At 46.5% G+C, this 20,861-nt stretch overlaps 1 protein-coding gene across 1 annotated transcript; it reads right to left on the bottom strand.

Moving 5' to 3' along the window:
- Nucleotides 1-9,835: 9,835 nt before the first annotated feature.
- LOC134395651 (zinc finger and SCAN domain-containing protein 21-like) lies at nucleotides 9,836-20,356 on the bottom strand. Its single transcript, XM_063121814.1, has 4 exons — nucleotides 20,302-20,356; nucleotides 16,120-16,852; nucleotides 12,398-12,524; nucleotides 9,836-10,461 (listed from the first exon to the last, which is right to left on the bottom strand). The coding sequence occupies exons 2-4, from the start codon at nucleotides 16,660-16,662 to the stop codon at nucleotides 9,836-9,838; spliced, it is 1,296 nt and encodes a 431-aa protein (XP_062977884.1). The 5' UTR covers nucleotides 16,663-16,852; nucleotides 20,302-20,356.
- Between the last annotated feature and the right edge of the window lie 505 nt (nucleotides 20,357-20,861).

Here is a 20,861-nt window from a genome sequence, read left to right as displayed (position 1 = left end):
GGTTGTTAAAACAGAAAGGAATTGTGAAGAGCTCCAAAGGGATCTCTCCACGCTGGGAGAGCGGGCGTCCAAATGGCAGATGCGGTTCAATGTAAGCAAGTGTGAGGTGATGCACGTTGGGGCAAAAAAAACCCAACTCCAAGTATAACCTGATGGGATCTGAGCTGGCGGTGAGCGAACAAGAAAGAGATCTTGGGGTTGTGGTGGACAGCTTGATGAAAAGTCCCCCCAGTGTGCGGCCGCTGTAAAGAAGGCAAACTCCATGTTAGGCATTATAAGAAAAGGAATTGAGAATAAAACAGCCAGTATCGTACTGCCCTTATACAAATCGATGGTGCGACCACGCTTGGAATACTGTGTACGGTTCTGGTCACTACACCTAAAAAAAGATACTATAGAGCTGGGGAAAGTGCAGAAAAGGGCAACTAAAATGATGAAGGGGATGGAGCATCTCCCCTGTGAGGGAAGGTTACATCAACTGGGATTGTTCAGCTTGGAAAAAAGAGGCTGAGGGGAGACATGATAGAGGTGTAGAAAATTATGCCTGGTGTGGAGAATGTGGACAAGGAGACATTTTATTCCCTCTCTCAAAATACTAGAACCCAAAGGGGTCGTCCCCATGAAACTGACTGGTGGGAGATTCATTACAAATAAAAGGAAGGACTTCTTCACACAGCGCAGAGTTAAATTATGGAACTCACTACCACAAGATGTAGTGACGGCCACCCAATTGGGGGTTGGATAAATTCCTGGAGGAGAAGACTATCAATGGCTACTAGCCCTGATGGTTGTGTGCACCTCCAGGATACGAGGCAGTAAGCCTATGTGCACCACTTGCTGGGGAACATGGGTGGGAGGGTGCTGTTGCACTCATATCCAGCTTGTGGATTCTTGGTCCACATGTGGTTGGCCACTGTGTGAACAGAGTGCTGGACTAGATGGACCCTTGGATCCTCCCAGAGTGCAGGACACGGAATAATGGGCTCAAGTTAAAGGAAGCCAGATTCCAGCTGGACATCAGGAAAAACTTCCTGACTGTTAGAGCAGTGCGACAATGGAACCAGTTACCTAGGGAGGTTGTGGGCTCTCCCACACTAGAGGCCTTCAAGAGGCAGCTGGACAACCATCTGTCAGGGATGCTTTAGGGTGGATTCCTGCATTGAGCAGGGGGTTGGACTCCATGGCCTTATGTAGGCCCCTTCCAACTCTGCTATGCTATGATTCTATGATCCAGCAGGGCTCTTCTTATGTTCATAAGAGGAAGATATTAGCATGCTTGCAGGAACCTTAGGATTTGCAGAAGTACATTTGTCTTTTTGGGAGAAAGCCCTAAAGGGTGGGGGTAGGGGCAGGAGACATCCAAAAGCAGTCCAGTGGGGACTGAGCGTGCTCAGTGTCCACAGAAAGGCTGTTAGGAGGGGTGGTCGGAGGGATGGAAAACCTGGGGCAGAAGGAATGGAATGGAGTCGGTGGAGTTCTGAACAGCAGGACTCCACACTGCACTGCTTGTTAGCCACAATAGCTGAATGGGGAACTATGGGCCGAAGGGCCTAGCTTGGCCTACGTGAAGTTCTCCGCTGACTGGCCAGCCAGGCAGCTTCCCTGCCTTATCTCCAATTGGAGATGAGAAAGGCTCCCTGTTCCATAGCTACACTGCATTCAGGCTTCTTAAAAGGCTCCATTGGTGTCTACAGAAGGCTAATTGCAGCGAGGTGGGGCTTGTCAAGACGAGGTGGCTGAAGGGGTGGGAAAGCATTTATTTATTTGGAAGACTATTCGAGAGCTTCGGCTATTGGGCGGTATAGAAATTAAATAAATAAATAAGACTTCCAGGCCGCCTTTCCGGGCTGGAGCTTTCCCCAGGTAGGGTGACCCCATGGAAAGGAGGACAGGGCTCCTGTATCTTAAACAGTTGCATAGAAAAGGGGATTTCACCTGTCGTTCATATGCGTGCAGCAACTGGTGAAATTCATGGAAAAGAAGTAGTGTTGGAAGGGGCCTATAAGGCTCATACGAGTCCCTCGTCATCACAACAGTAAAAGCTACAGGAGCCTCCGCCCCTCTTTCGTAAGAGTGACCAGATACCAAAGAGGGCAGGGCTCCTGCAGCTTTAACGGTTGTAATGAAGAGGGAGTTTCATCAGGTGCGGCATGCCTTCAAATGACACCTGTTGAAATTCCCTTTTCTATTCTACTGTTAAAGATACAACAGCCCTGTCCTCCTTTCCAGAGGGTCACCTTATCCCCAGGCAAAGGCTCTCCCCTCTCCAACGCTGCGGCCCCGCTTGAAAAATCACCCGCTCTCGCATTGCAATAAAGTTTTTTGCATAAAGCCTCCGTCGGTGGTGCGTGTGTGAATGGGGCCCGGGCCATCCTGTCACAGGGTGACATGTCAGTAGGGTGGAGGCTCCGCCCGCTTTGGGATGTGGCCCCGCCCAGTTTTGACACAGGGACCCCAACGGGCATGCCCGGAAACAGTTCAGCTCTTGGACTGCAAAGTATTGGACTCACCATCATGTGATGTAGCCTGTATACCAAGGGTGGACATATACCCTTTTGATAGCACAGGGCCACATGGGCTGATAGTGTGGGAGATGCATGCATACAATCTCTCTCTCTTCACCTGCCCAAGCTGCTTGGGGATGATGGGAATTATAGCCCAACACATTTGGAGGGCATCAGGTTGGGGAAGAATGGTTTAACTTTAAATTGTTTATTCATGTGGATGTTTTGTTTCCGCCTTATTTTTTTCCTTCCCTGTTGAATAAATCCTAGTTCTTGTTTTGCTTTGGTTTCTGTCACCCCACAAGTTTGCTGGGAGGGAAAGTGGGGTTATATTTACCACAACCTCTGTGAGTCTTAAGTTTCTCAGCCTTTTACTTCTTAATTGTAATAATGATGATTGTAAAGGAAACCACACTCAGCCCAACCGGCTGCCCACTGGATTTTGCACAGATCTTGGAATAAAGCACACAGCTCTCAATTTGAAAGGGTTAAGCCCAATCCTTTATTGAACTAGGAAGGGTAAGAGGCAAGCATTTACATCAGATTAGCTACTAAAATGGATACATAAACCCCGAACCCCATACCAGCAAACTAAAACATTTGTTACAGAATATACTTCCCCGCAGCCAGGTGTCCTTCAGCTCAGGCACCGGCCTCAGCTTTTGGTAGACTTTTTAAGGCCCCTCGTTATTCTACTCCTCCCCCTCCCTCCGGAACGGCCAGTTCCTCTTTCACAGTTGCAAATTGCCCCAAGGTCACTTCTCTCGCCTCAACGGAGCCAGGAAATGGCTTCCCGCCTACGGCCAGGTGGAGAGATAAGCGGTACTTCTGCAATTCTATAACAGACAATGAACAAGAATGAATTGCTAAAAACAGTAATTCTGAGTATGCTTAACCCCTTCCTTACAATGATGGTGAAGAATTTTTTCCCCCAAGGAGTCATATTTATCTCCCTGTGGAAGGTATTCCAAAGAGCAGGACGTGAGGAACAACAGAGAAGACGGCTACAAAAATGCTTTAAAAAAATCCCTTCATTTATTTCACACACAAGCAATGATTTGTATATTGCCTCTAATGAACACCTCTAAAAGTACAACCATTTTTTATTTCTTGCTTCTTAATGGCCCTATTCAGAAATCACCTTAAACCACAGCTTTTACCGCGGTGGTTAAGCCAAAAAGGGCCAGTTTAACCCAGCGAGCTGGTAACCCTTTTTTTTCTAACATAGGAAGTTCTCTTATACCAAGTGTTTCGCTAATTAATTAAGGTTTGGATTTCAGAAGCAATTACAGTACACGTGGTTAAAAGTCCAAAGCTTTATTATCTAGCAAGCTAAAGAAATACATAGATAAGTCTAATTAGCAAAGCTGAGCAAATATCTTAGACTTCCCCTTCAGTTGTCGGGATCCCCATAAAAAGAAAGACAATGGAGAGACTCTGATCTCCATCACACCAGCATCATAGCCTGCTGTCGCCGTGCATTGTATGCAAAGGACTCCGATGACGTGTTCCATGTCCTGCTGTGATTGCGGTTCTTCCCGCCATCTTAGCGATTTTTTTTGGCGCGCAGAAAGTCTGGTTCTTCTGGAAAAAGCACACCGCTCAAACTTCAACGTGTATTTTCATCCATCGTTTTCAATCCGATGTTCTGTGGGCGTGTTTTCAAGGGGAGATGTTGCTGACAAAAGTGTGTTCAAGGGGTGGTATTGATGAAGAGGGGCGCATATGATAGCACTCTTCAAAACATGATAGCACTCTTCAAATACTTAAAAGGTTGTCACACAGAGGAGGGCCAGGATCTCTTCTCGATCCTCCCAGAGTGCAGGACATGGAATAACGGGCTCAAGATAAAGGAAGCCAGATTCCAGCTGGACATCAGGAAAAACTTCCTGACTCTTACAGCAGTACGACAATGGAATCAGTTGCCTGGTGAGGTTGTGGCCTCTCCCACACTAGAGGCCTTCAAGAGGCAGCTGGACAACCATCTGTCAAGAATGCTTTAGGGTGTTCCTGCATTGAGCAGGGGGTTGGACTCGATGGCCTTGTAGGCCCCTTCCAACTCTGCTATTCTATGATTCTATGATTTTCTCCAGCAGGTGTTTTAAAGTTCCAATTCAAATCTTTTCCTCCTGCTTTCTGGCTGCTGGGCTGAACGACAGAACGGTCTGTTGTACTTTCGTTCGTCCACCTTTGCTTCGTGACTTCCTTTGGTTGGTTGGGGAAGCGAGAGGGGGATGCATTGGTGACATCGTAGAGGCAGGGGTGGGGAGTAAGTGAAGGTGTTCCTCTCCTTCGTTCCCTAGGAGGTTAGGAGAGGCTACCTGGCATACTCCCTGGGCTGTTTTCCCCACCAAGGTGTTAAGCTGGACTGGGCCGGCTGCGTAGCTTCTCTCTCCTCCCCTCTCCCTCCCCATCTCTCCCTCCCTCCTCCTGGATCTCTCTACATCTCGCAGCCCAAAAGCTTCCAGTGAGAGAGAGAGATTCACACGGACTTGGTGGTTAATTGCCCTTTTACTTCCAAGTAAACATGGTTCGGGTTGGGCTGCAGCCCAAGCCACGCTTGCTTAGAAGTAGAAGTAGCCCTACTGGGGGGGCACTGCCAGACAAGCTCTTCCCACTTTAGGCAGCCTGCCTTGCGCATGACCCAGCCAGGGATCCTCTACCCTGCCCCCGCACTGCGCCTTCTTCCCAATCCTTTTCAATACAAAGGGGGCAGCAAGTTGCCCTCAATCCAAGGCTCTGATGCGGCTTACTCCCAAGTAAGTGCACATAGGATCGCAGCCAGGTTCCCCCTCCCGCGAAGCAAGCCACCCCTTCCCGTCTTCCCTCAGCTCAGTATCCAAAGGGAGAGGGGTGTGTGTTCAAGCCCACTGAAATGAACAGGATGGAACTGTGAATATACGCGCCCACGCTCCTGCGGTCTTTCATGCGACGAAGTGCATGACAAGGGAAACACTATGCAACTTCCAGTGGCAGCTGATAGTTTTAGTTGATTGATTTATCTATGGATTAAATTTGCATGTGGGTCATAAACAGTCCCTCTGGAGGAAGGAGAGGTCCCATTGGACTCTATGTTCTTACTTCTGAATAGGCATTTTCACCTTAAATGTGGAAAATGCACCCTCCTTGCCAGCAGCGCCCTCATTTTTAAAGATAAAGAGATCAAAATTGGCAGAGTGATAGCTCTTAAGGAGGGCCAAGTTTGAATCAGATTGGGTCATCCCTTGATTTTTTTAAATCTTCCCCTTAAACCGTTTTCCTGGTAGTGTACAAGTTCGAAGGATCAACCTTCCATGGCTTTGATTATGTGAAGCTGTGCATCTTCAAGTTCATAAACTACAGATCTGCTGGTTCCCTTACTCAAAAGTAAATCCTGTTGACTTCAACTGCATTTACATCCCAGTCATACTAAAATCACGTGCAGGCTTACCTTTGAGTAAACCCCATTGAACAGAGAGACTTCCTTCTGAGTAAACAACTGACTTTTAATAGTGTGGTCGCTCAGAAACTTTCTTTTTTAAGTCTTCAAACAGCAAACTGGAAAGAAGTGCTCTGGAATCCCATGCTTCTGAGGTCTTACTTCTGTTTACTCAGAAGTCTTGCTCTGTTCAATGGTGTTTACTCAAAGGTAAGCCTGCATCTGATTTTAGTATGTTCACGCTCCAAAGCCTCCAGGTATAGGGTGATGATATGGAAAGGAGGACAGGGCCCCTGTATCTTTAACAGTTGGATTGAAAGGGGAATTTCAGCAGGTGTCATTTGTATGCATGCAGCACCTGGTGAAATTCCCTCCTCATCACCGCAGTTACACCTGCAGGAGTCCTGCCCTCTTTAGTATCTGGTCAAGAGGCCACGGCTCCTGCAGCTTTAACTGTGGTGATGAAGAGGGAATTTCACCAGGTGCTGCATGCCTACATTTGACACCTGCTGAAATTCCCTTTTCTACACCACTGTTAAAAGATACAGGGGCCCAGTCCTCCTTTCCATATGGTCACCCTATACAGGCAGGGTGAGAGGAACAGGATAGCCTAGGCAACGGAATAACCATGTAGGGAGGGAGGACGTGGTGTCCAACTACCACCAACGAATGAACTGTAGGGGGAGGTACAGAGCATATCTGTTGAGGGTGATGTGCATCTCGATGGAAGAACAGCGATAGGCTGGTGTGCCGGAGAGGAGAGGTGTAAAGATGAATGAAACGTAAAAGCGCAAAGGTGTAAGTTGATCAGGCTTTCCCATGATATGAGGTCAGATGATTCGAGGGTAAACCAGGGCAAATGTGCAGGTGTGATGGACATCTCTTGGCCAGTCAAGTCCACCGCACCCTTTACTGCAAGCCAGGTCGGTGAATTTCCGTCTGACAGACGCCAGTAGAGCTACATTTATAGTCCTATCCAGCGTCTACAGCACGTGCGATTCATGCTGTTCAGCCCATTTATGTCATAGGGTTTTCCCATCTCTTATCAGTGTGTTACCAAAGGAACAGACGTCTGAACCCAGGCAGACCCAAGACCCACAAGATCTGTCTGTCTGTCTCATAGATTGAAAGCCAGCAGTTCTGGGAAGCAGGCCAAGAAATGCTACCTGCCGGTAGACAAAGTTCTTCTCTCAGGCCTCAAAGGCGTTAAGTCAGCCTGTCTGTCTGTTGCCAGTTTTAACTCCTTACTTGCATTATGGAGCACAGTCGGCTTATAATGCAACAAATATACTTAAGCTTAGCTAAAGGAAAACGTCTCTCTCACAGGGATTTAGCAGGATAATTGCATATCAAACCTAATCTCCTTGAGATAACAAAGCTCTTCCGGATTTTCCCATACACCAAGTCAGACGATTTGTCTCTCAAGCCAGCTACCGGCTGCTCTCACTGGGACTTAAACTGGGACCTTCTGTAAGGAAAGCAGATGCTCTCTCACCTACTGAGCTACAGTGACTTTTCTCTCTTGAAGCACAGAATATACAGAGCTGGCAATTTGCACAGGGATTATTTTAGCTCCTTTGTGTTTTCCTATCTCTGAATAGATTTGAAGCTCCATCATACCTATTTTCCCCTCATGGTTTGCCTCCACATTTTTTAACCCCCATTTCATAAGCGCGGCGTCCCTCCCTTTCACGATCGTCGCTATACCGGTGAACTCTCTTTTCACTTGTTTGCTGTCCCGCTGCGATTGCGCAAACCCCGCCCCTTCTCCTTCCCCCTTCAGTTCATTGGCTCTTGTCGTTGATGGACATTGTGATCAAGTGGCAGCCCCCGCTTATTGGCGCTCCTATGGGAATTAGCCAAAATGCTTACAGCTCCCTCATTTTTAAAGCTAAAGAGATGACCTGGTGAAATTCCCTCTTCATCACAACAGTGAAATCTGCAGGAGCCCTGCCCTCTTTTGTATCTGGTAAAGAGGGCAGGGCTCCTGCAGATTTCACTGTTGTGATGAAGAGGGGCTTTCACCAGGTGCTGCATGCAGACAAATGACACCTGCCGGAATTTCTTTTTCTGTACAGCTGTTAAAGTTACAGGAGCTCCTTTCCATGTGGTCACCCTAGTCCTACTTCTTTCTCTGTTCTTTTCAGGTTGGGTTGTGGGGAGAGAACTTCAGGTCCGGGGGGCCCCCAATTCCAGGGGTTCTCCAGAAGGGCGTACTGTGGCGTTACCCCACAGTTGAGTATCTTGTATACATCTAGATTAGTATGTCTGGTGAGTATGGAATGTTAGAACTGAGTGGGTGTGGTTTGTGATGTAATAGGTAGGGTGGGGGGGAAGGAGTATATAAAGAGTGACTGAGGGGAGGAGCAGTTAGTTAGGTGGTTGTTGGGCAGTGGAGACTGGAATTGTTTGTGGAGTGAGAGGAGATTAATTGCTAGGGATTTAAGATTGGTGTGGAGAGAAAGAGAGAGAGAGAGGTGGTTGGTTTGTGGGGAGTTTGGATTAGGCAGGATTGGAAGCATTATATTTTCATTTAAAGCAGCCTTCCTCAACCTGGGGCGCTCCAGATGTGTTGGACTGCATCTCCCAGAATGCCCCAGTCAGCAGAGCTGGCTGGGGCATTCTGGGAGTTGTAGTCCAACACATCTGGAGCGCCCCAGGTTGAGGAAGGCTGATTTAAAGCTTTTAACATGCCAATAAACATTATTATTTTGTTAGCTACCAATTACCACGTGTCAGCTTGGCATTATTTACCTGCCTCAGTTATCAAACACCCTCACCAGAATATACCCACAGTACATTTAAAAACAGATCCTATATGTAACCTGTTTCCCTCATAGCTGGGGGAAAGATTTCATTTACCCTTCCCTCAGGTTTTCAGGTGGTGGCGCTTGGCCTGAGGAGGGTTTATGCGGCGGGCCTAATATAGGTGTAATGTCGCACATACTAGGGTGACCCTATGAAAAGGAGGACAGGGCTCCTGTATCTTTAACAGTTGCATAGAAAAGGAAATTTCAGCAGGAGTAATTTGTATATATGGAGAACCTGGTGAAATTCTGTCTTCATCACAACAGTTAAAGCTGCAGGAGCTATACTAGAGTGACCAGATTTAAAAGAGGGCAGGGCTCCTGCAGCTTTAACTGTTGTGATGAAGAGGAAATTTCACAAGGTTCCCCATATATACAAATGACACCTGCTGAAATTCCCTTTTCAATACAACTGTTAAAGATACATGAGCCCTGTCCTCCTTTTCATATGGTCACCCTAGAACATACCATCTTCCCATTTCCCCCAAACACAAATTGTTTAGGGGTTTTCCAACTTTGGAGTAGTTTTTTATCCCCATTGTAAAAAGCTGAAATACCTCTGATAAGGTTTCGAGTTAAAATATGCTGGTGTTTTGGCCACTCCCCTTTTGCCTTTAGCCCTGCCCATCACTAGAATGCGGCCCCGGAGAGCTTCGGCCCGAAAGCTAAAAAAGGTTATGCATTCCTGCTCCAAGCCTTTGACAGCTTTCTATCGCATGTTAGTAAATCCATCATTCTGAGCATTATTTTCAAAATGACTTTCAGAGAAGAAAGAGAAGAAGAGGAGGGCCAGGATCTCTTCTCGATCTTCCCAGAGTGCAGGACACGGAATAACGGGCTCAAGTTAAAGGAAGCCAGATTCCAGCTGGACATCAGGAAAAACTTCCTGACTGTTAGAGCAGTGCGACGATGGAATCAGTTACCTAGGGAGGTTGTGGGCTCTCCCACACTAGAGGCATTCAAGAGGAAGCTGGACAACCATCTGTCAGGGATGCTTTAGGGTGGATTCCTGCATTGAGCAGGGGGTTGGACTCGATGGCCTTGTAGGCCCCTTCCAACTCTGCTATTCTATGTTGAAGAAGAGATTGCTTGCAGTGTCCGCACAGCTATCGTTTCATTCCCATGTGTATTTGGAGGTGTGCAAAAAGGCCAGGTTTGTTACGGAAGCTTTCCGCGCAGTCTGGGCATTTGTACAACGGCTCCGCCGTGTGGATTCTCTGGTGCCGGATGAGATTATGGCTCCGGCTGAAGCTTTTCCCACACGTGAAGCATGCGTACGGCTTCTCCCCTGTGTGGATTCTCTGGTGCGCTATCAAGTGATGGCGCTGAGTGAACCTTTTCCCACAGTCCAGGCATTTGTATGGTTTCTCCCCTGTGTGAGTCCTCTGGTGCCGAACGAGAACCGGACTCTGGCTGAACCGTTCCCCGCAGTAAGAGCATTCGTAGGGCTTCTCTCCCGTGTGGGTCCTCCAGTGTCTCTTAAGACTCGAATTATGGCTGAAGCTTTTCCCGCACAGCTTGCAAATCTTCTGAGACTTTCCCTTCCGGGTTCTTGTTTGGCCTGCAGTTTCAGAGAACTCCCGTTCTTGGCCAGCGGCAGGTTTATCCATTTGGTTTCCCTGCTGCCTCTTTGACTCCTCCCTGTTTTCTTCCAAGTCCTGTGGTTCGGCGCCTTCTGATGACTCATCAAATGGCGGCTGCTTGATGTCATTCTTGCACGCCTCACTGCTTTCTAGAATAGAGAACATGGATAGAATAGAGCACATGGGAACATTGGGGGGAAATTTTAACACTTGTAACAGTATCTTCTAACTCACTGGTGGGGAACCTCAGGCTGGGGGCCAAATCCTCCTGGAGTCCTAATCCAGTTCTCCGACATTCTCTAAATGGCCTCACCCCCTTTTTCCCAACCACGTATCATTTCTGTTAGGGTGACCCTATGAAAAGGAGGACAGGGCTCCTGTATCTTTAACAGTTGTTTTGAAAGACACAACCAGGGCAACCAGGATGAACAGGGGTCTGGAAACAGCCCTATGAAGAGAAACTGAAACAACTGGGCATGTTTAGCCTGAAGAAGAGAAGATTGAGGGGAGACATGAGAGCACTCTTCAAATACTTAAAAGGTTGTCACACAGAGGAGGGCCAGGATCTCTTCTCGATCCTCCCAGAGTGCAGGACACAGAATAACAGGCTCAAGTTAAAGGAAGCCAGATTCCGGCCAGACATCAGGAAAAGTTTCCCGTTAGAGCAGTACGACAATGTGGTTGTGGGCTCTTCCACACTAGAGGCCTTCAAGAGGCGGCTGGACAACCATCTGTTAGGGATGCTTTAGGGTGGATTCTTGCATTGAGCAAGGGGTTGGACTCGATGGCCTTATAGGCCCCTTCCAACTCTACTATTGTATGATTCTATGAAAAGGAAATTTCAGTAGGTGTCATTTGTATATATGGGGAACCTGGTGAAACTTCCTCTTCATCACAACAGTTAAAGCTGCAGAAGCCCTGCCCTCTTTTAAATCTGGTCACTCTGGCATAGCTCCTACAGCTTTAACAGTTGTGATGAAGAGGGCATTTCATCAGGTTCTCCATATATACAAATGACACCAGCTGAAATTCCCTTTTCTATGCAACTGTTAAAGATACAGGAGCCCTGTCCTCCTTTTCATAGGGTGACCCTATTTCTGTGCATCTCCCCCTCATTCTAAAAAGGCTGAAATACCTCGCCTAAGGCCATAGGTGTGCGCAAGGGGTGTGCCAAGGCACACCCTAATGTCTCAAGCAATAAGCGCCAAATTGAGGGGGGGGGCATTGAGTAGGGATCCACAGGGGGATCCAGATGATGTGGAAATGGCCCTTCGGCTGGTTGGCTGCCACCCTTATTTATTTATTTATTTATTACATTTCTATACCGCCCAATAGCCGGAGCTCTCTGGGCGGTTCACAAAAATTAAAAACATTCCAAGTATAAAACAACAGTATAAAACCATAATATAAAATACAATAGAAAAGCTCAACCAGATAAAAACAGCAGCTACGCAAAATTACAAATTTAAAACACCAAGTTAAAATTTATTTATAGACTGTTAAAATATTGGGAGAATAAAAAGGTCTTCGCAAGGCGTCTAAAAGCATATGGGAGGGGCGTTCTGTCAGGTATCGTGGTCCCAAGCCGTGTAAGGCTTTATAGGTTAAAACCTTGAATTGGGCTCGGAAACGCCCCCACCTGCAATGGCCCTCCCATGGCCAGGCAAACCAAACGTGGAGTAGGGCATTAGTCTTTACCGTGTTTAATAAATAAATGAATAAAAATAATGTCCTTCATGATTGATAATTCAATAAACGTTCCCCTTTAAAAGCAAATGAAATTCCCTGGGTGCACACCCTAATGAAATGTGCTGCACATGCTTATGCCTAAGGCCTACTGTATGGGAGCACGTTGGACCGCTCCTTTAGAATCCTGACTGGTTCTGACTGAAACCCGGAGCAGATTCATCACCCCACTGACACCGGAGCCACCAGCCTCCACTGGTTCCTGCTATCCTAATCGCCGGGAATTTGGGACTAAATCGCAGGGATTACACACTGCTTCTGAAGTGGTGGGGAATGTTCCGCCAAAACCTCCCTCAGAACCTCACAGGCTCCCATACCTGAGACACCAGGAATCCTTACCCATCCCAACAGCACCCCGGCTTCCCTCCTGTTTGATCTCGCTGCTCAGCCGTCTTTGCCCCGTGGACAACGGCGGTTGGTCGGCTCCGGATGAGCTTCCATCGGCTTCTCCGTATGGCCTTGGCACCTGAAAGAGCAACGAGGGTCCCCTTTTTAGGCAGGAACGCTAAGAGAGGCCTTCCTCCTCCCGGCCCGTGTCTTGACGATGATGACTTTGCCCCTCGAAACCCCGCAGTATCGCAGCTGCGGGGTGGGAACATTAATCTTCATTGCAGGGGGGAGCGCGGGGTTTCTGGCTGAAAAAGCTGCAGCGCTGGGCGAAGTATAAAGTTATTTCCAGTTTTCCTGTTGTCTAGCTAAGGGAGTGGGTGGGTATAATGAGTGAAAGACAGCCAACTGGCAGCGGTGTGTGTATATGTGTGTGCTACAATTAGCAGGCCAGAAGTGTTGGTGGAGCTGAAGAGACACCTACAGTGGCATTGCTATCAATATATGGAGATTTAAAATGTAATAAAGAAACAAAAGAACTGATAATGAATTTGCTGACAGCAGCAAGGTTGATTATATCTAGGAACTGGAAGGTGCAAGGAGATTATCAGGTTGAGGATTGGTATAAAAAGATTTGGGATATTGCTATAAATGATAAATTGACATGTAATATAAAAATAAGGAAAGGGATAACAAAAACAAATGATTTTGAGGGAATTTGGAATCAGTTCCTAGAATATGTATTATCTAGGGGAAGTGGAAGACCACCTCCAGAAGAATCAATGAGATTTTTATCAATGACCCAGAGAGGTCTGCCTGGCTCCTACACTGTACTCCTTTCGTCGCCAGCTGAAGACCTTTTTATTCACTCAGTATTTTAACACTTAATTTTAATTTTAGACTTCTACTGTTACTTTCTACTGTTAGTTTTTCCCTACCCTGTGCCTGCTTACCCTTCCCTGTACCTGTTGGCATTCTCTTCCCCTCCTTATTGTTTTACTATGATTTTATTAGATTGTAAGCCTATGCGGCAGAGTCTTGCTATTTACTGTTTTACTCTGTACAGCACCATGTACATTGATGGTGCTATATAAATAATAATAATAATAATAATAATAATAATAATTAACTCAAATTTAAATTATACTGTTTTAACTCTGTATTTTAACCTTATACCAATTGTGCTGCGTGGTTTTATCCTGGTTGTGCTTTTTATATTGTATTTTGTATTTGTATTTTTAACTTGTTGGTTGTTTTATGATGGTTTTAATTTTTGTGAACCGCCCAGAGAGCTTCGGCTATTGGGCGGTATAAAAATGTAATAAATAAATAAATAAATTTTGGAAACAGGAATAGATCCCGGGGTGGGGGGGTGCACTATATGTTATGTGATGTTGTAAAAGATTAATTAGAAATGTTATAAGGATAAATAAGATTGTATCATACATTTTTATTGTTTTGTTGTTGTCTTGTGTTGTGAATATTGTAGTATTGTATTAATGTATTGTTAATCAATAAAAAAAACTTAAAAAATAAATGAATAAAAAATAAATAAAACAACCCTCTTCCAAGTCTCCCCCGGTAGTGTACCGCCTGCGTAAAGAGGGAACCACGGAGATTCCCTTGTAATTTGTAGCGATGCACCACCTAAGGAAAGTCAAAGCAGTGAGTAAACACCACCACCCCACCCGCCACGTTCCTCTGAAGATGCTGCCACTCCAGTCATCTTCAGAGGAGAAGCTAGAGGCTTCAGAGCTAGTTGGGTCCTCAAAAGATCCTGGTATGCCTCAAGGCAGCGTGGTGCAGTGGTTAGAGTAGGAGCTGGGAGATCCGGGTTCTAGTCCCCACTGGGTCACGGAAATCCACTGGGTGACTTTGAGCCAGTCACAGACTCTCAGCTAAACCTACCTCACAGGGTTGTTGTTGTGAGGCTAAAATGGAGAGGAGTTCCTTGGAAGAAAAAAAGTGGGATATAAATGCAATAATAATATTAATAATAATAATAATGGTCTGGGGCCCTCAGGAGTGATGCTTTTGAATACTCCTTCTGGAGAGGCAGAGAACTCAGCTTCTGAGGCAGAAGGGGACACTGGGCGAAATGGCTCTTTAAAAGCATTGTTTCCTGCACTAAAGCCTCCATCTTCACAAACAGGATGGAAGCAAACTGTTCTGCTATAAAATGAGTCCTGGCTCTTTGTTAAGCAACTACAGGGACATCTACAATTAGGGTGACCCTATGAAAAGGAGGACAGAGCTCCTGTATCTTTAACAGTTGCATAGAGAAGGGAATTTCAGCAGGTGTCCTTTGTATATATGGAGAACCTGGTGAAATTCCCTCTTCATCACAACTGTTAAAGCTGCAGGAGCCATACTAGAATGACCAGATTTAAAAGAGGGCAGGGCACCTGCAGCTTTAACTGTGGTGATGATGAGGGAATTTCACCAGGTTCCCCATATATACAAATGACACCTGCTGAAATTTCCTTTTCAATACAACTGTTAAAGATACAGGAGTCCTGTCCTCCTTTTCATATGGTCACCCTATCTACAATTTAACAGGCGAAAGATCAAGCTCACATAGGGATTTTCCCCCAGAGCGAGCTCTAAGGCACAGCCAAGGTCAAAAGTCAGGCGATCAATCAAGTAAAAAAACACAGTCCGGAAACACAGAGTCAGGTAAAAGTCCAGGAGTCTGTAGCACACAAGTCCGAACACTCAGCAAGGTCAGGGGAAAAACAAGATACAGAGACCAGAGCTGAAGTTCAGATGTTGTTTCTAGCAGTTCTCAAGTTACAAGCGAGCGCTAGCTAGAGCTCCTTGAGCCCAACCCAGGGCTCAGCTGCATCATGTTAGAGGCTTGTCAGATGTCCTCCTCTTGAGGAGAGCCCAATTCATGAGTAGTCCTCTTCAATAGGGGAGCACTCTTTCGCCTGGCTACCATCTTGTCCTGGACCTTAAAGGGCCAGTGTTCTCAGGGGCAAGATGGTGGCCCAGAATACCTCTCTGCCTCTGAAGCTGAGCTCTTTGCCTCTCCAGCAGGCAGGGCCGGTGTTACCATAGAGGCCACTCAGGCGGCCGCCTAGAGCGCCAATCTAAGAGGGGCGCCGGGCACAGCACTCAGGCGTGTTGGCTGTGAGCCGGGCCAGCCCGAGGGTTCAGCTGAGCCTGGGCAGGCGAGATGGCGCCTCGCGCCCACCCAGCTGAAGTGAAGCCAGGGACGCTGGGTTGGGGTTGGGGCGGCTCCACGTTCAGACTTCTGGAACGCACCCGGAAGAGAGACACACACACACACAGAGAATGTATGGGTGAATGGGGTGCACGGGGTCTTTGAGTGAATGCATGTGTTCATGCATGTGTTTGTTTGGAGTGAGTGATGCTGAGTGTGTGTTGCACTTTAAAATAAATTTAGCAGTTTCAAGCTTTGTGCTTATTTTTCCAGGAATCATGTTCTTAAAAATCAAAGTTGGCACTTTTGGGGTGGGGTGGGGGGGTGGGGTGAAAGTAGCTCCCCTTGCCTAGGGCGCAAAATAGTCTGGCACCGGCCTTGCCAGCAGGCATAACCAAAGGCCGGCCAGCATCTTCTGAGGGGCCAACTGGCTCTGATGGTTCTGGCTCCTCCTCTGAGGGTGACTCCAGTGTCAAAATGACACCTTTGACCATGACACCTCCAGCAGGTCTTTACAAAGGACTTTGGGGGGGGGCCTTTCAGGGTTACCCCAATTAAATTGCCTCACCTGCTGTCCCCATCCCTCATCCCCTCTCTGCCTCAGCAGAAAGTCCTCTACCAGCGCCACCACTTGGGAGCTGCTCTCTGAAACGTGCTCCTTCACCCAACTCTCCATCTCTGGGGGTAGGACAGTCAAAAACTGCTCCAGAACTATCAGCTCCAGGATCTGCTCCTTCGTGTGCCTCTCGGGCTTCAGCCACTGTCGGCCAAGGTCCCAGAGGCGCCAGAAAACCTCTCGGGGGCTGGCGGCCTCCTGGTAGCCAAAGTGCCGGAAGCTTTGGCGCTCGGCCTCCACGCCAGGGGCTCCCAAGCCTTCTTCCTTCACTTTCCAGAGCTGGGTCGTCCCTTCTTCCGGCTCCCATTTCACCTCTTTGGATATTGCCCACCTCAGAACCTCCCTGCTAGTCCTGTTTTTTCCGGAACCTTCCAGTCCCTCACTAGGTGCAGAGGCAAAAGGTTCAAGGTCTTCAGTTTTCACTCTTGGCAAGGGCTCTACCATGGACTCAAAAGGAAGACCTTCAGCGGCAGCCAACCTGTTTTCAGTAGCCATTGGGTCATGGGGGATGCTTGAATCCTGGTCTCCCTCCTACCAAATCCTTCTGTCTTCATGCACATGTGTGAGAAGCATTTTGCCTTTTGGCTGGCTTGTTTCTAGTTGTTTCTGATTCCACAGGGTCAAGCGATGCTCCAGGCTTTGAGGCTCTTGAGTCAAACCAAGAGCTACCGAAGGCAAAAATGAGCTTCTCCCAGAAGAAGAAGAAGAAGAAGAAGAAGAAGAAGAAGAAGAAGAAGAAGAAGAAGAAAGACAGGCATGAGAGTCACAATATATTATAATAATAATAATAATAATAATAATAATAATAATAATAATTTATTCATTTATTACATTTCTGTACCGCCCAATAGCCGGAGCTCTCTGGGCGGTTCACAAAAATTAAAATTAAAAACATTCAAAGTATAAAACAACAGTATAAAACCATAACATAAAATACAATATAAAAGCTCAACCAGATAAAAACTGCAGCAATGCAAAATTACAAATTTAAAACACCAAGTTAAAATTTATTTATAGATTGTTAAAATGCTGGGAGAATAAAAAGGTCTTCACCTGGCGTCTAAAAGCATATAACGTAGGTGCCAAGTGAACCTCCTTAGGGAGCTCATTCCACAGCCGGGGTGCCACAGCAGAGAAGGCCCTCCTCCTGGTAGCCACCTGCCTCACTTCCTTTGGCAGGGGCTCGCGGAGAAGGACCCCTGAGGATGACCTTAGGGTCCGGGCAGGTACATATGGGAGGAGGCGTTGCTTCAGATAGCCTGGCCCCAAGCCGTTTAGGGGCCGTTTATTATTATTAATAATAATAGTAATAATAATAATAATAATTTATTTCTTACCCACCTCTCCGTTTGGATCGAGGCGGGGAACAACAACATAAATAAAACTGAATTAAAAACATAGTATACATTATTAAAACATCCTAAAAACATCCTAGAATTCCACTGGATAGGCCTGCCGGAATAGATCAGTCTTTATAGCTTTCTTAAATGCTAAAAGAACATTAAGTTGACAAAAAACATTCCAGTATACACATAGGGCCTATGTTTTATCCCTCAGAAGTTTTAAGATTGGAGGTGGGGAAGTAAGAAAAAATATCTATGACATGGCGGGTGGTTTTACTGTGGTGGGGAATATGTGGAGAACTTTAGAGTTGGAGGTGGCCTTGCAGTCCATCTAAAACACACACACACCCTGTTTAATGCAGGAAACTCGTAGGGCTAGAGCATCATGGCTGCAATGCTCAGCCCAAATCTACCCTCCTGTAACTTAAGCCCATTAGATCTAGTCAGGGACAGCGCTACCATTAGGCCTCCTACTAGGCAGCTGCCTAGGGCGCAGACCTCAGAGGGGCACAGTCCTGACCTTTAAGGGACAGTTTTATACAAATTAGCTGTTTTAAGAAAAAGCATAATAAGTTCAAGTTGTGTGCTTTTGATTTTTTCTACAAAACATCTGTTCTTAAAAATCGAAGTTGGCAATTTTGGAGTGTGTGTGTGTAAGTAGAATCATAGAGTAGCAGAGTTGGAAGGGGACTACAAGGCCATCAAGTCCAACCCCCTGCTCAATGCAGGAATCCACCCTAAAGCATCCCTGACAGATGGTTGTCCAGCTGCCTCTTGAAGGCCTCTAGTGTGGGAGAGCCCACAACCTCCCTAGGTAACTGGTTCCATTGTCGTACTGCTCTAACAGTCAGGAAGTTTTTCCTGATGTCCAGCTGGAATCTGGCTTCCTTTAACTTGAGCCCGTTATTCCGTGTCCTGCACTCTGGGAGGATCGAGAAAAGATCCTGGCTCTCCTCTGTGAGACAACCTTTTAAGTATTTGAAGAGTGCTATCATGTCTCCCCTCAACCTTCTCTTCTCCAGGCTAAACATGCCCAGTTCTTTCAGTCCGTATTTCTTCGATTGTAAGACGCCATCGATTGTAAGACGCACACTAATTTCAGTACCACCAACAGGAAAAAAAAACCCTAAGACACACCCGCGATTCTAAGACGCACCCCATTTTTAGAGATGTTTATATGGGGGGGGGGAAGTGTGTCTTAGAATCAAAGAAATAGGGTAGCTCACCTTGCTTAAGGCGCAAAATAGTTTGGCACCGGCCCTGGATCTAGTCTTGGGCCAGAGCTACATTAACCAGGATATAACACTTTGAAAGCGGTTTGAAAATGGTATAGGGAATGCATCATGGGCCCTTACAGTTGTCAGCGGACTTCAATACGGTGATAAAGCAGTAGTGTTTTTTCTGCCCTACTTAGAAAAAAGACGAGTAAAGGGAGACAGGATAGGGGTGTATAAAATTCCTCATGTGGGGAGAATATGGACAGGGAGACATTTTTCTCCCTCTCTTAAAACGCCAGAACCCAAGGGCTCATCCCATGAAGCTGACTGGTGGGAGATCCAGGAGGAATAAAAGGAAGGACTTCTTCACACAGTGCAGAGTTAAACTATGGAACTCACTACCACAAGACGTAGTGATGGCCACCAACTTGGATGGCTTTAAAAGGGGGTTGGATAAATTCCTGGAGGAGAAGGCGATCAAGGGCTATTAGTTCTGACAGACATGTGCTACCGCCAGTAGCTGAGGCAATAAGACTGTGCGCACCAGCTGCTGGGGAACATGGGTGGGAGGGTGATCTTGCATTCATGCCCTGCCTGTGGGCCCCTGGCTGACGGCTGGTTGGCCACTGTGTGAACAGACTTCTGGACTAGGTGGACCCTTGGTCTGATCCAGCAGGGTTCTTCTTGTGTTATTAGCATTTTGTTTCCACAGTGGAAGCTGGTGACTCTGACTTCAGCAGGGCTGTGAATCCATTCTGGGTTTCAGTCATAACTAGCCAGAACTTTAAGGTAGCTGTCCAAGGCATTGGATCTAGTTCAGGGAATGGGGTTCAGCACCTCAGACAGCTCCTTTAGAGTTCTGGCTGGTTCTGACTGAAACCTGCAATGTTGGTGCCAATTCACCCCAGCCTTCTGCTTCTGACAGTGGACAGCCACAAGGTTGCCAGCTTTTGACCCACACCCTGTAGCTTTCCGGTGCCACGTCAAGACTTTTCTCTTCTCCCAGGCATTTAACAGCATATGCTCAGTTTCTTAACTTGACCCCAAAGCAGTTGTTTTAAATGGATATTGTCTGTTTTTGTTTGTATTTTATGCTTTTTATGGTTTAAATTTTGTATATTTCTTTTTAATGTTCGCTGTTTTTAACTTTTGTAAACCGCCCAGAGAGCTTCGGCTGTGGGGCGGTGGTAATAATAATAATAATAATAATAATAATAATAATAATAATAATAATAGATTCAGTCTCACCAACATCTGCGTCCCCACTGTGACCCACAAGCAGGACACGAGTGTATTAGCAGCCGCCTCCTGTAACACAGATAGCGGCAACACTGGCTTTTAGAGCAAGATCAACCACTCCAGTTCTTTGTTTCCTTTCCCCACTAGGTCAGTTGGCAACCTGGTGGATTGATGCGGTTTTGCAAAGGCGTTGTGTGTTTTGGGAATGGGAAGGAGAGAAGGGAGAAATTCCTGCTGTTGCCTTCCACCTAAATCCACCAATTTCCCTCCTTCTCCTGCTTTCGCCTTGATATTTACCCCTGCAACACACACAGACACACACACTTTTAACTCACTTGCTCCCACACCTCTTCCAAGCAGCTGAAGACTTTGCAGATTTCCCAGGCTGTAAGAGGAGGGAATTGGAAGCTTCGTTTCCTGTTAATGATCCCTTGCAACCCAATTCTCAAGCCTCTCTAGGAATCAAAGCGTGGCTTCTTTAACCCTTAGACAGCCACAAATGCCAGCTGCTTCTTTTTATTAATAACCAAGCCAGAGTTACTTTCAGGGGATCATCCACCCCAACCGTCTGTTTCCGACAGTGAACAGCAAGCAAGGTTGCCAGCTTTTGACCCACAGCCTGTAGCTATGCCATTAGCTGCGGTTTGACCCACAGCCTGTTGGAAGGCAACCGTCATGAGCCTCATCCGGCAAAAAAATTCACTTGCTAGTTTCTGGTTCTTGTTTTTTTTAAAAAACAAGTTATTATTAGTTTTCCAAAACAAAATTAAACAATATATTGTATTTTATATTATAGTTTTTATACTGTTTGTTTTAAACTTTGAATGGTTTTAATTTTTGTGAACCGCCCAGGGAGCTTCAGCTATTGGGAGGTATAAAAATGCAATAAATAAAT

Source organism: Elgaria multicarinata, chromosome 3 (genome assembly GCF_023053635.1).
Source record: "Elgaria multicarinata webbii isolate HBS135686 ecotype San Diego chromosome 3, rElgMul1.1.pri, whole genome shotgun sequence".
Taxonomy (NCBI): Eukaryota; Metazoa; Chordata; class Lepidosauria; order Squamata; family Anguidae; genus Elgaria; species Elgaria multicarinata.
This window is presented reverse-complemented; position numbering and strand designations above follow the sequence as displayed.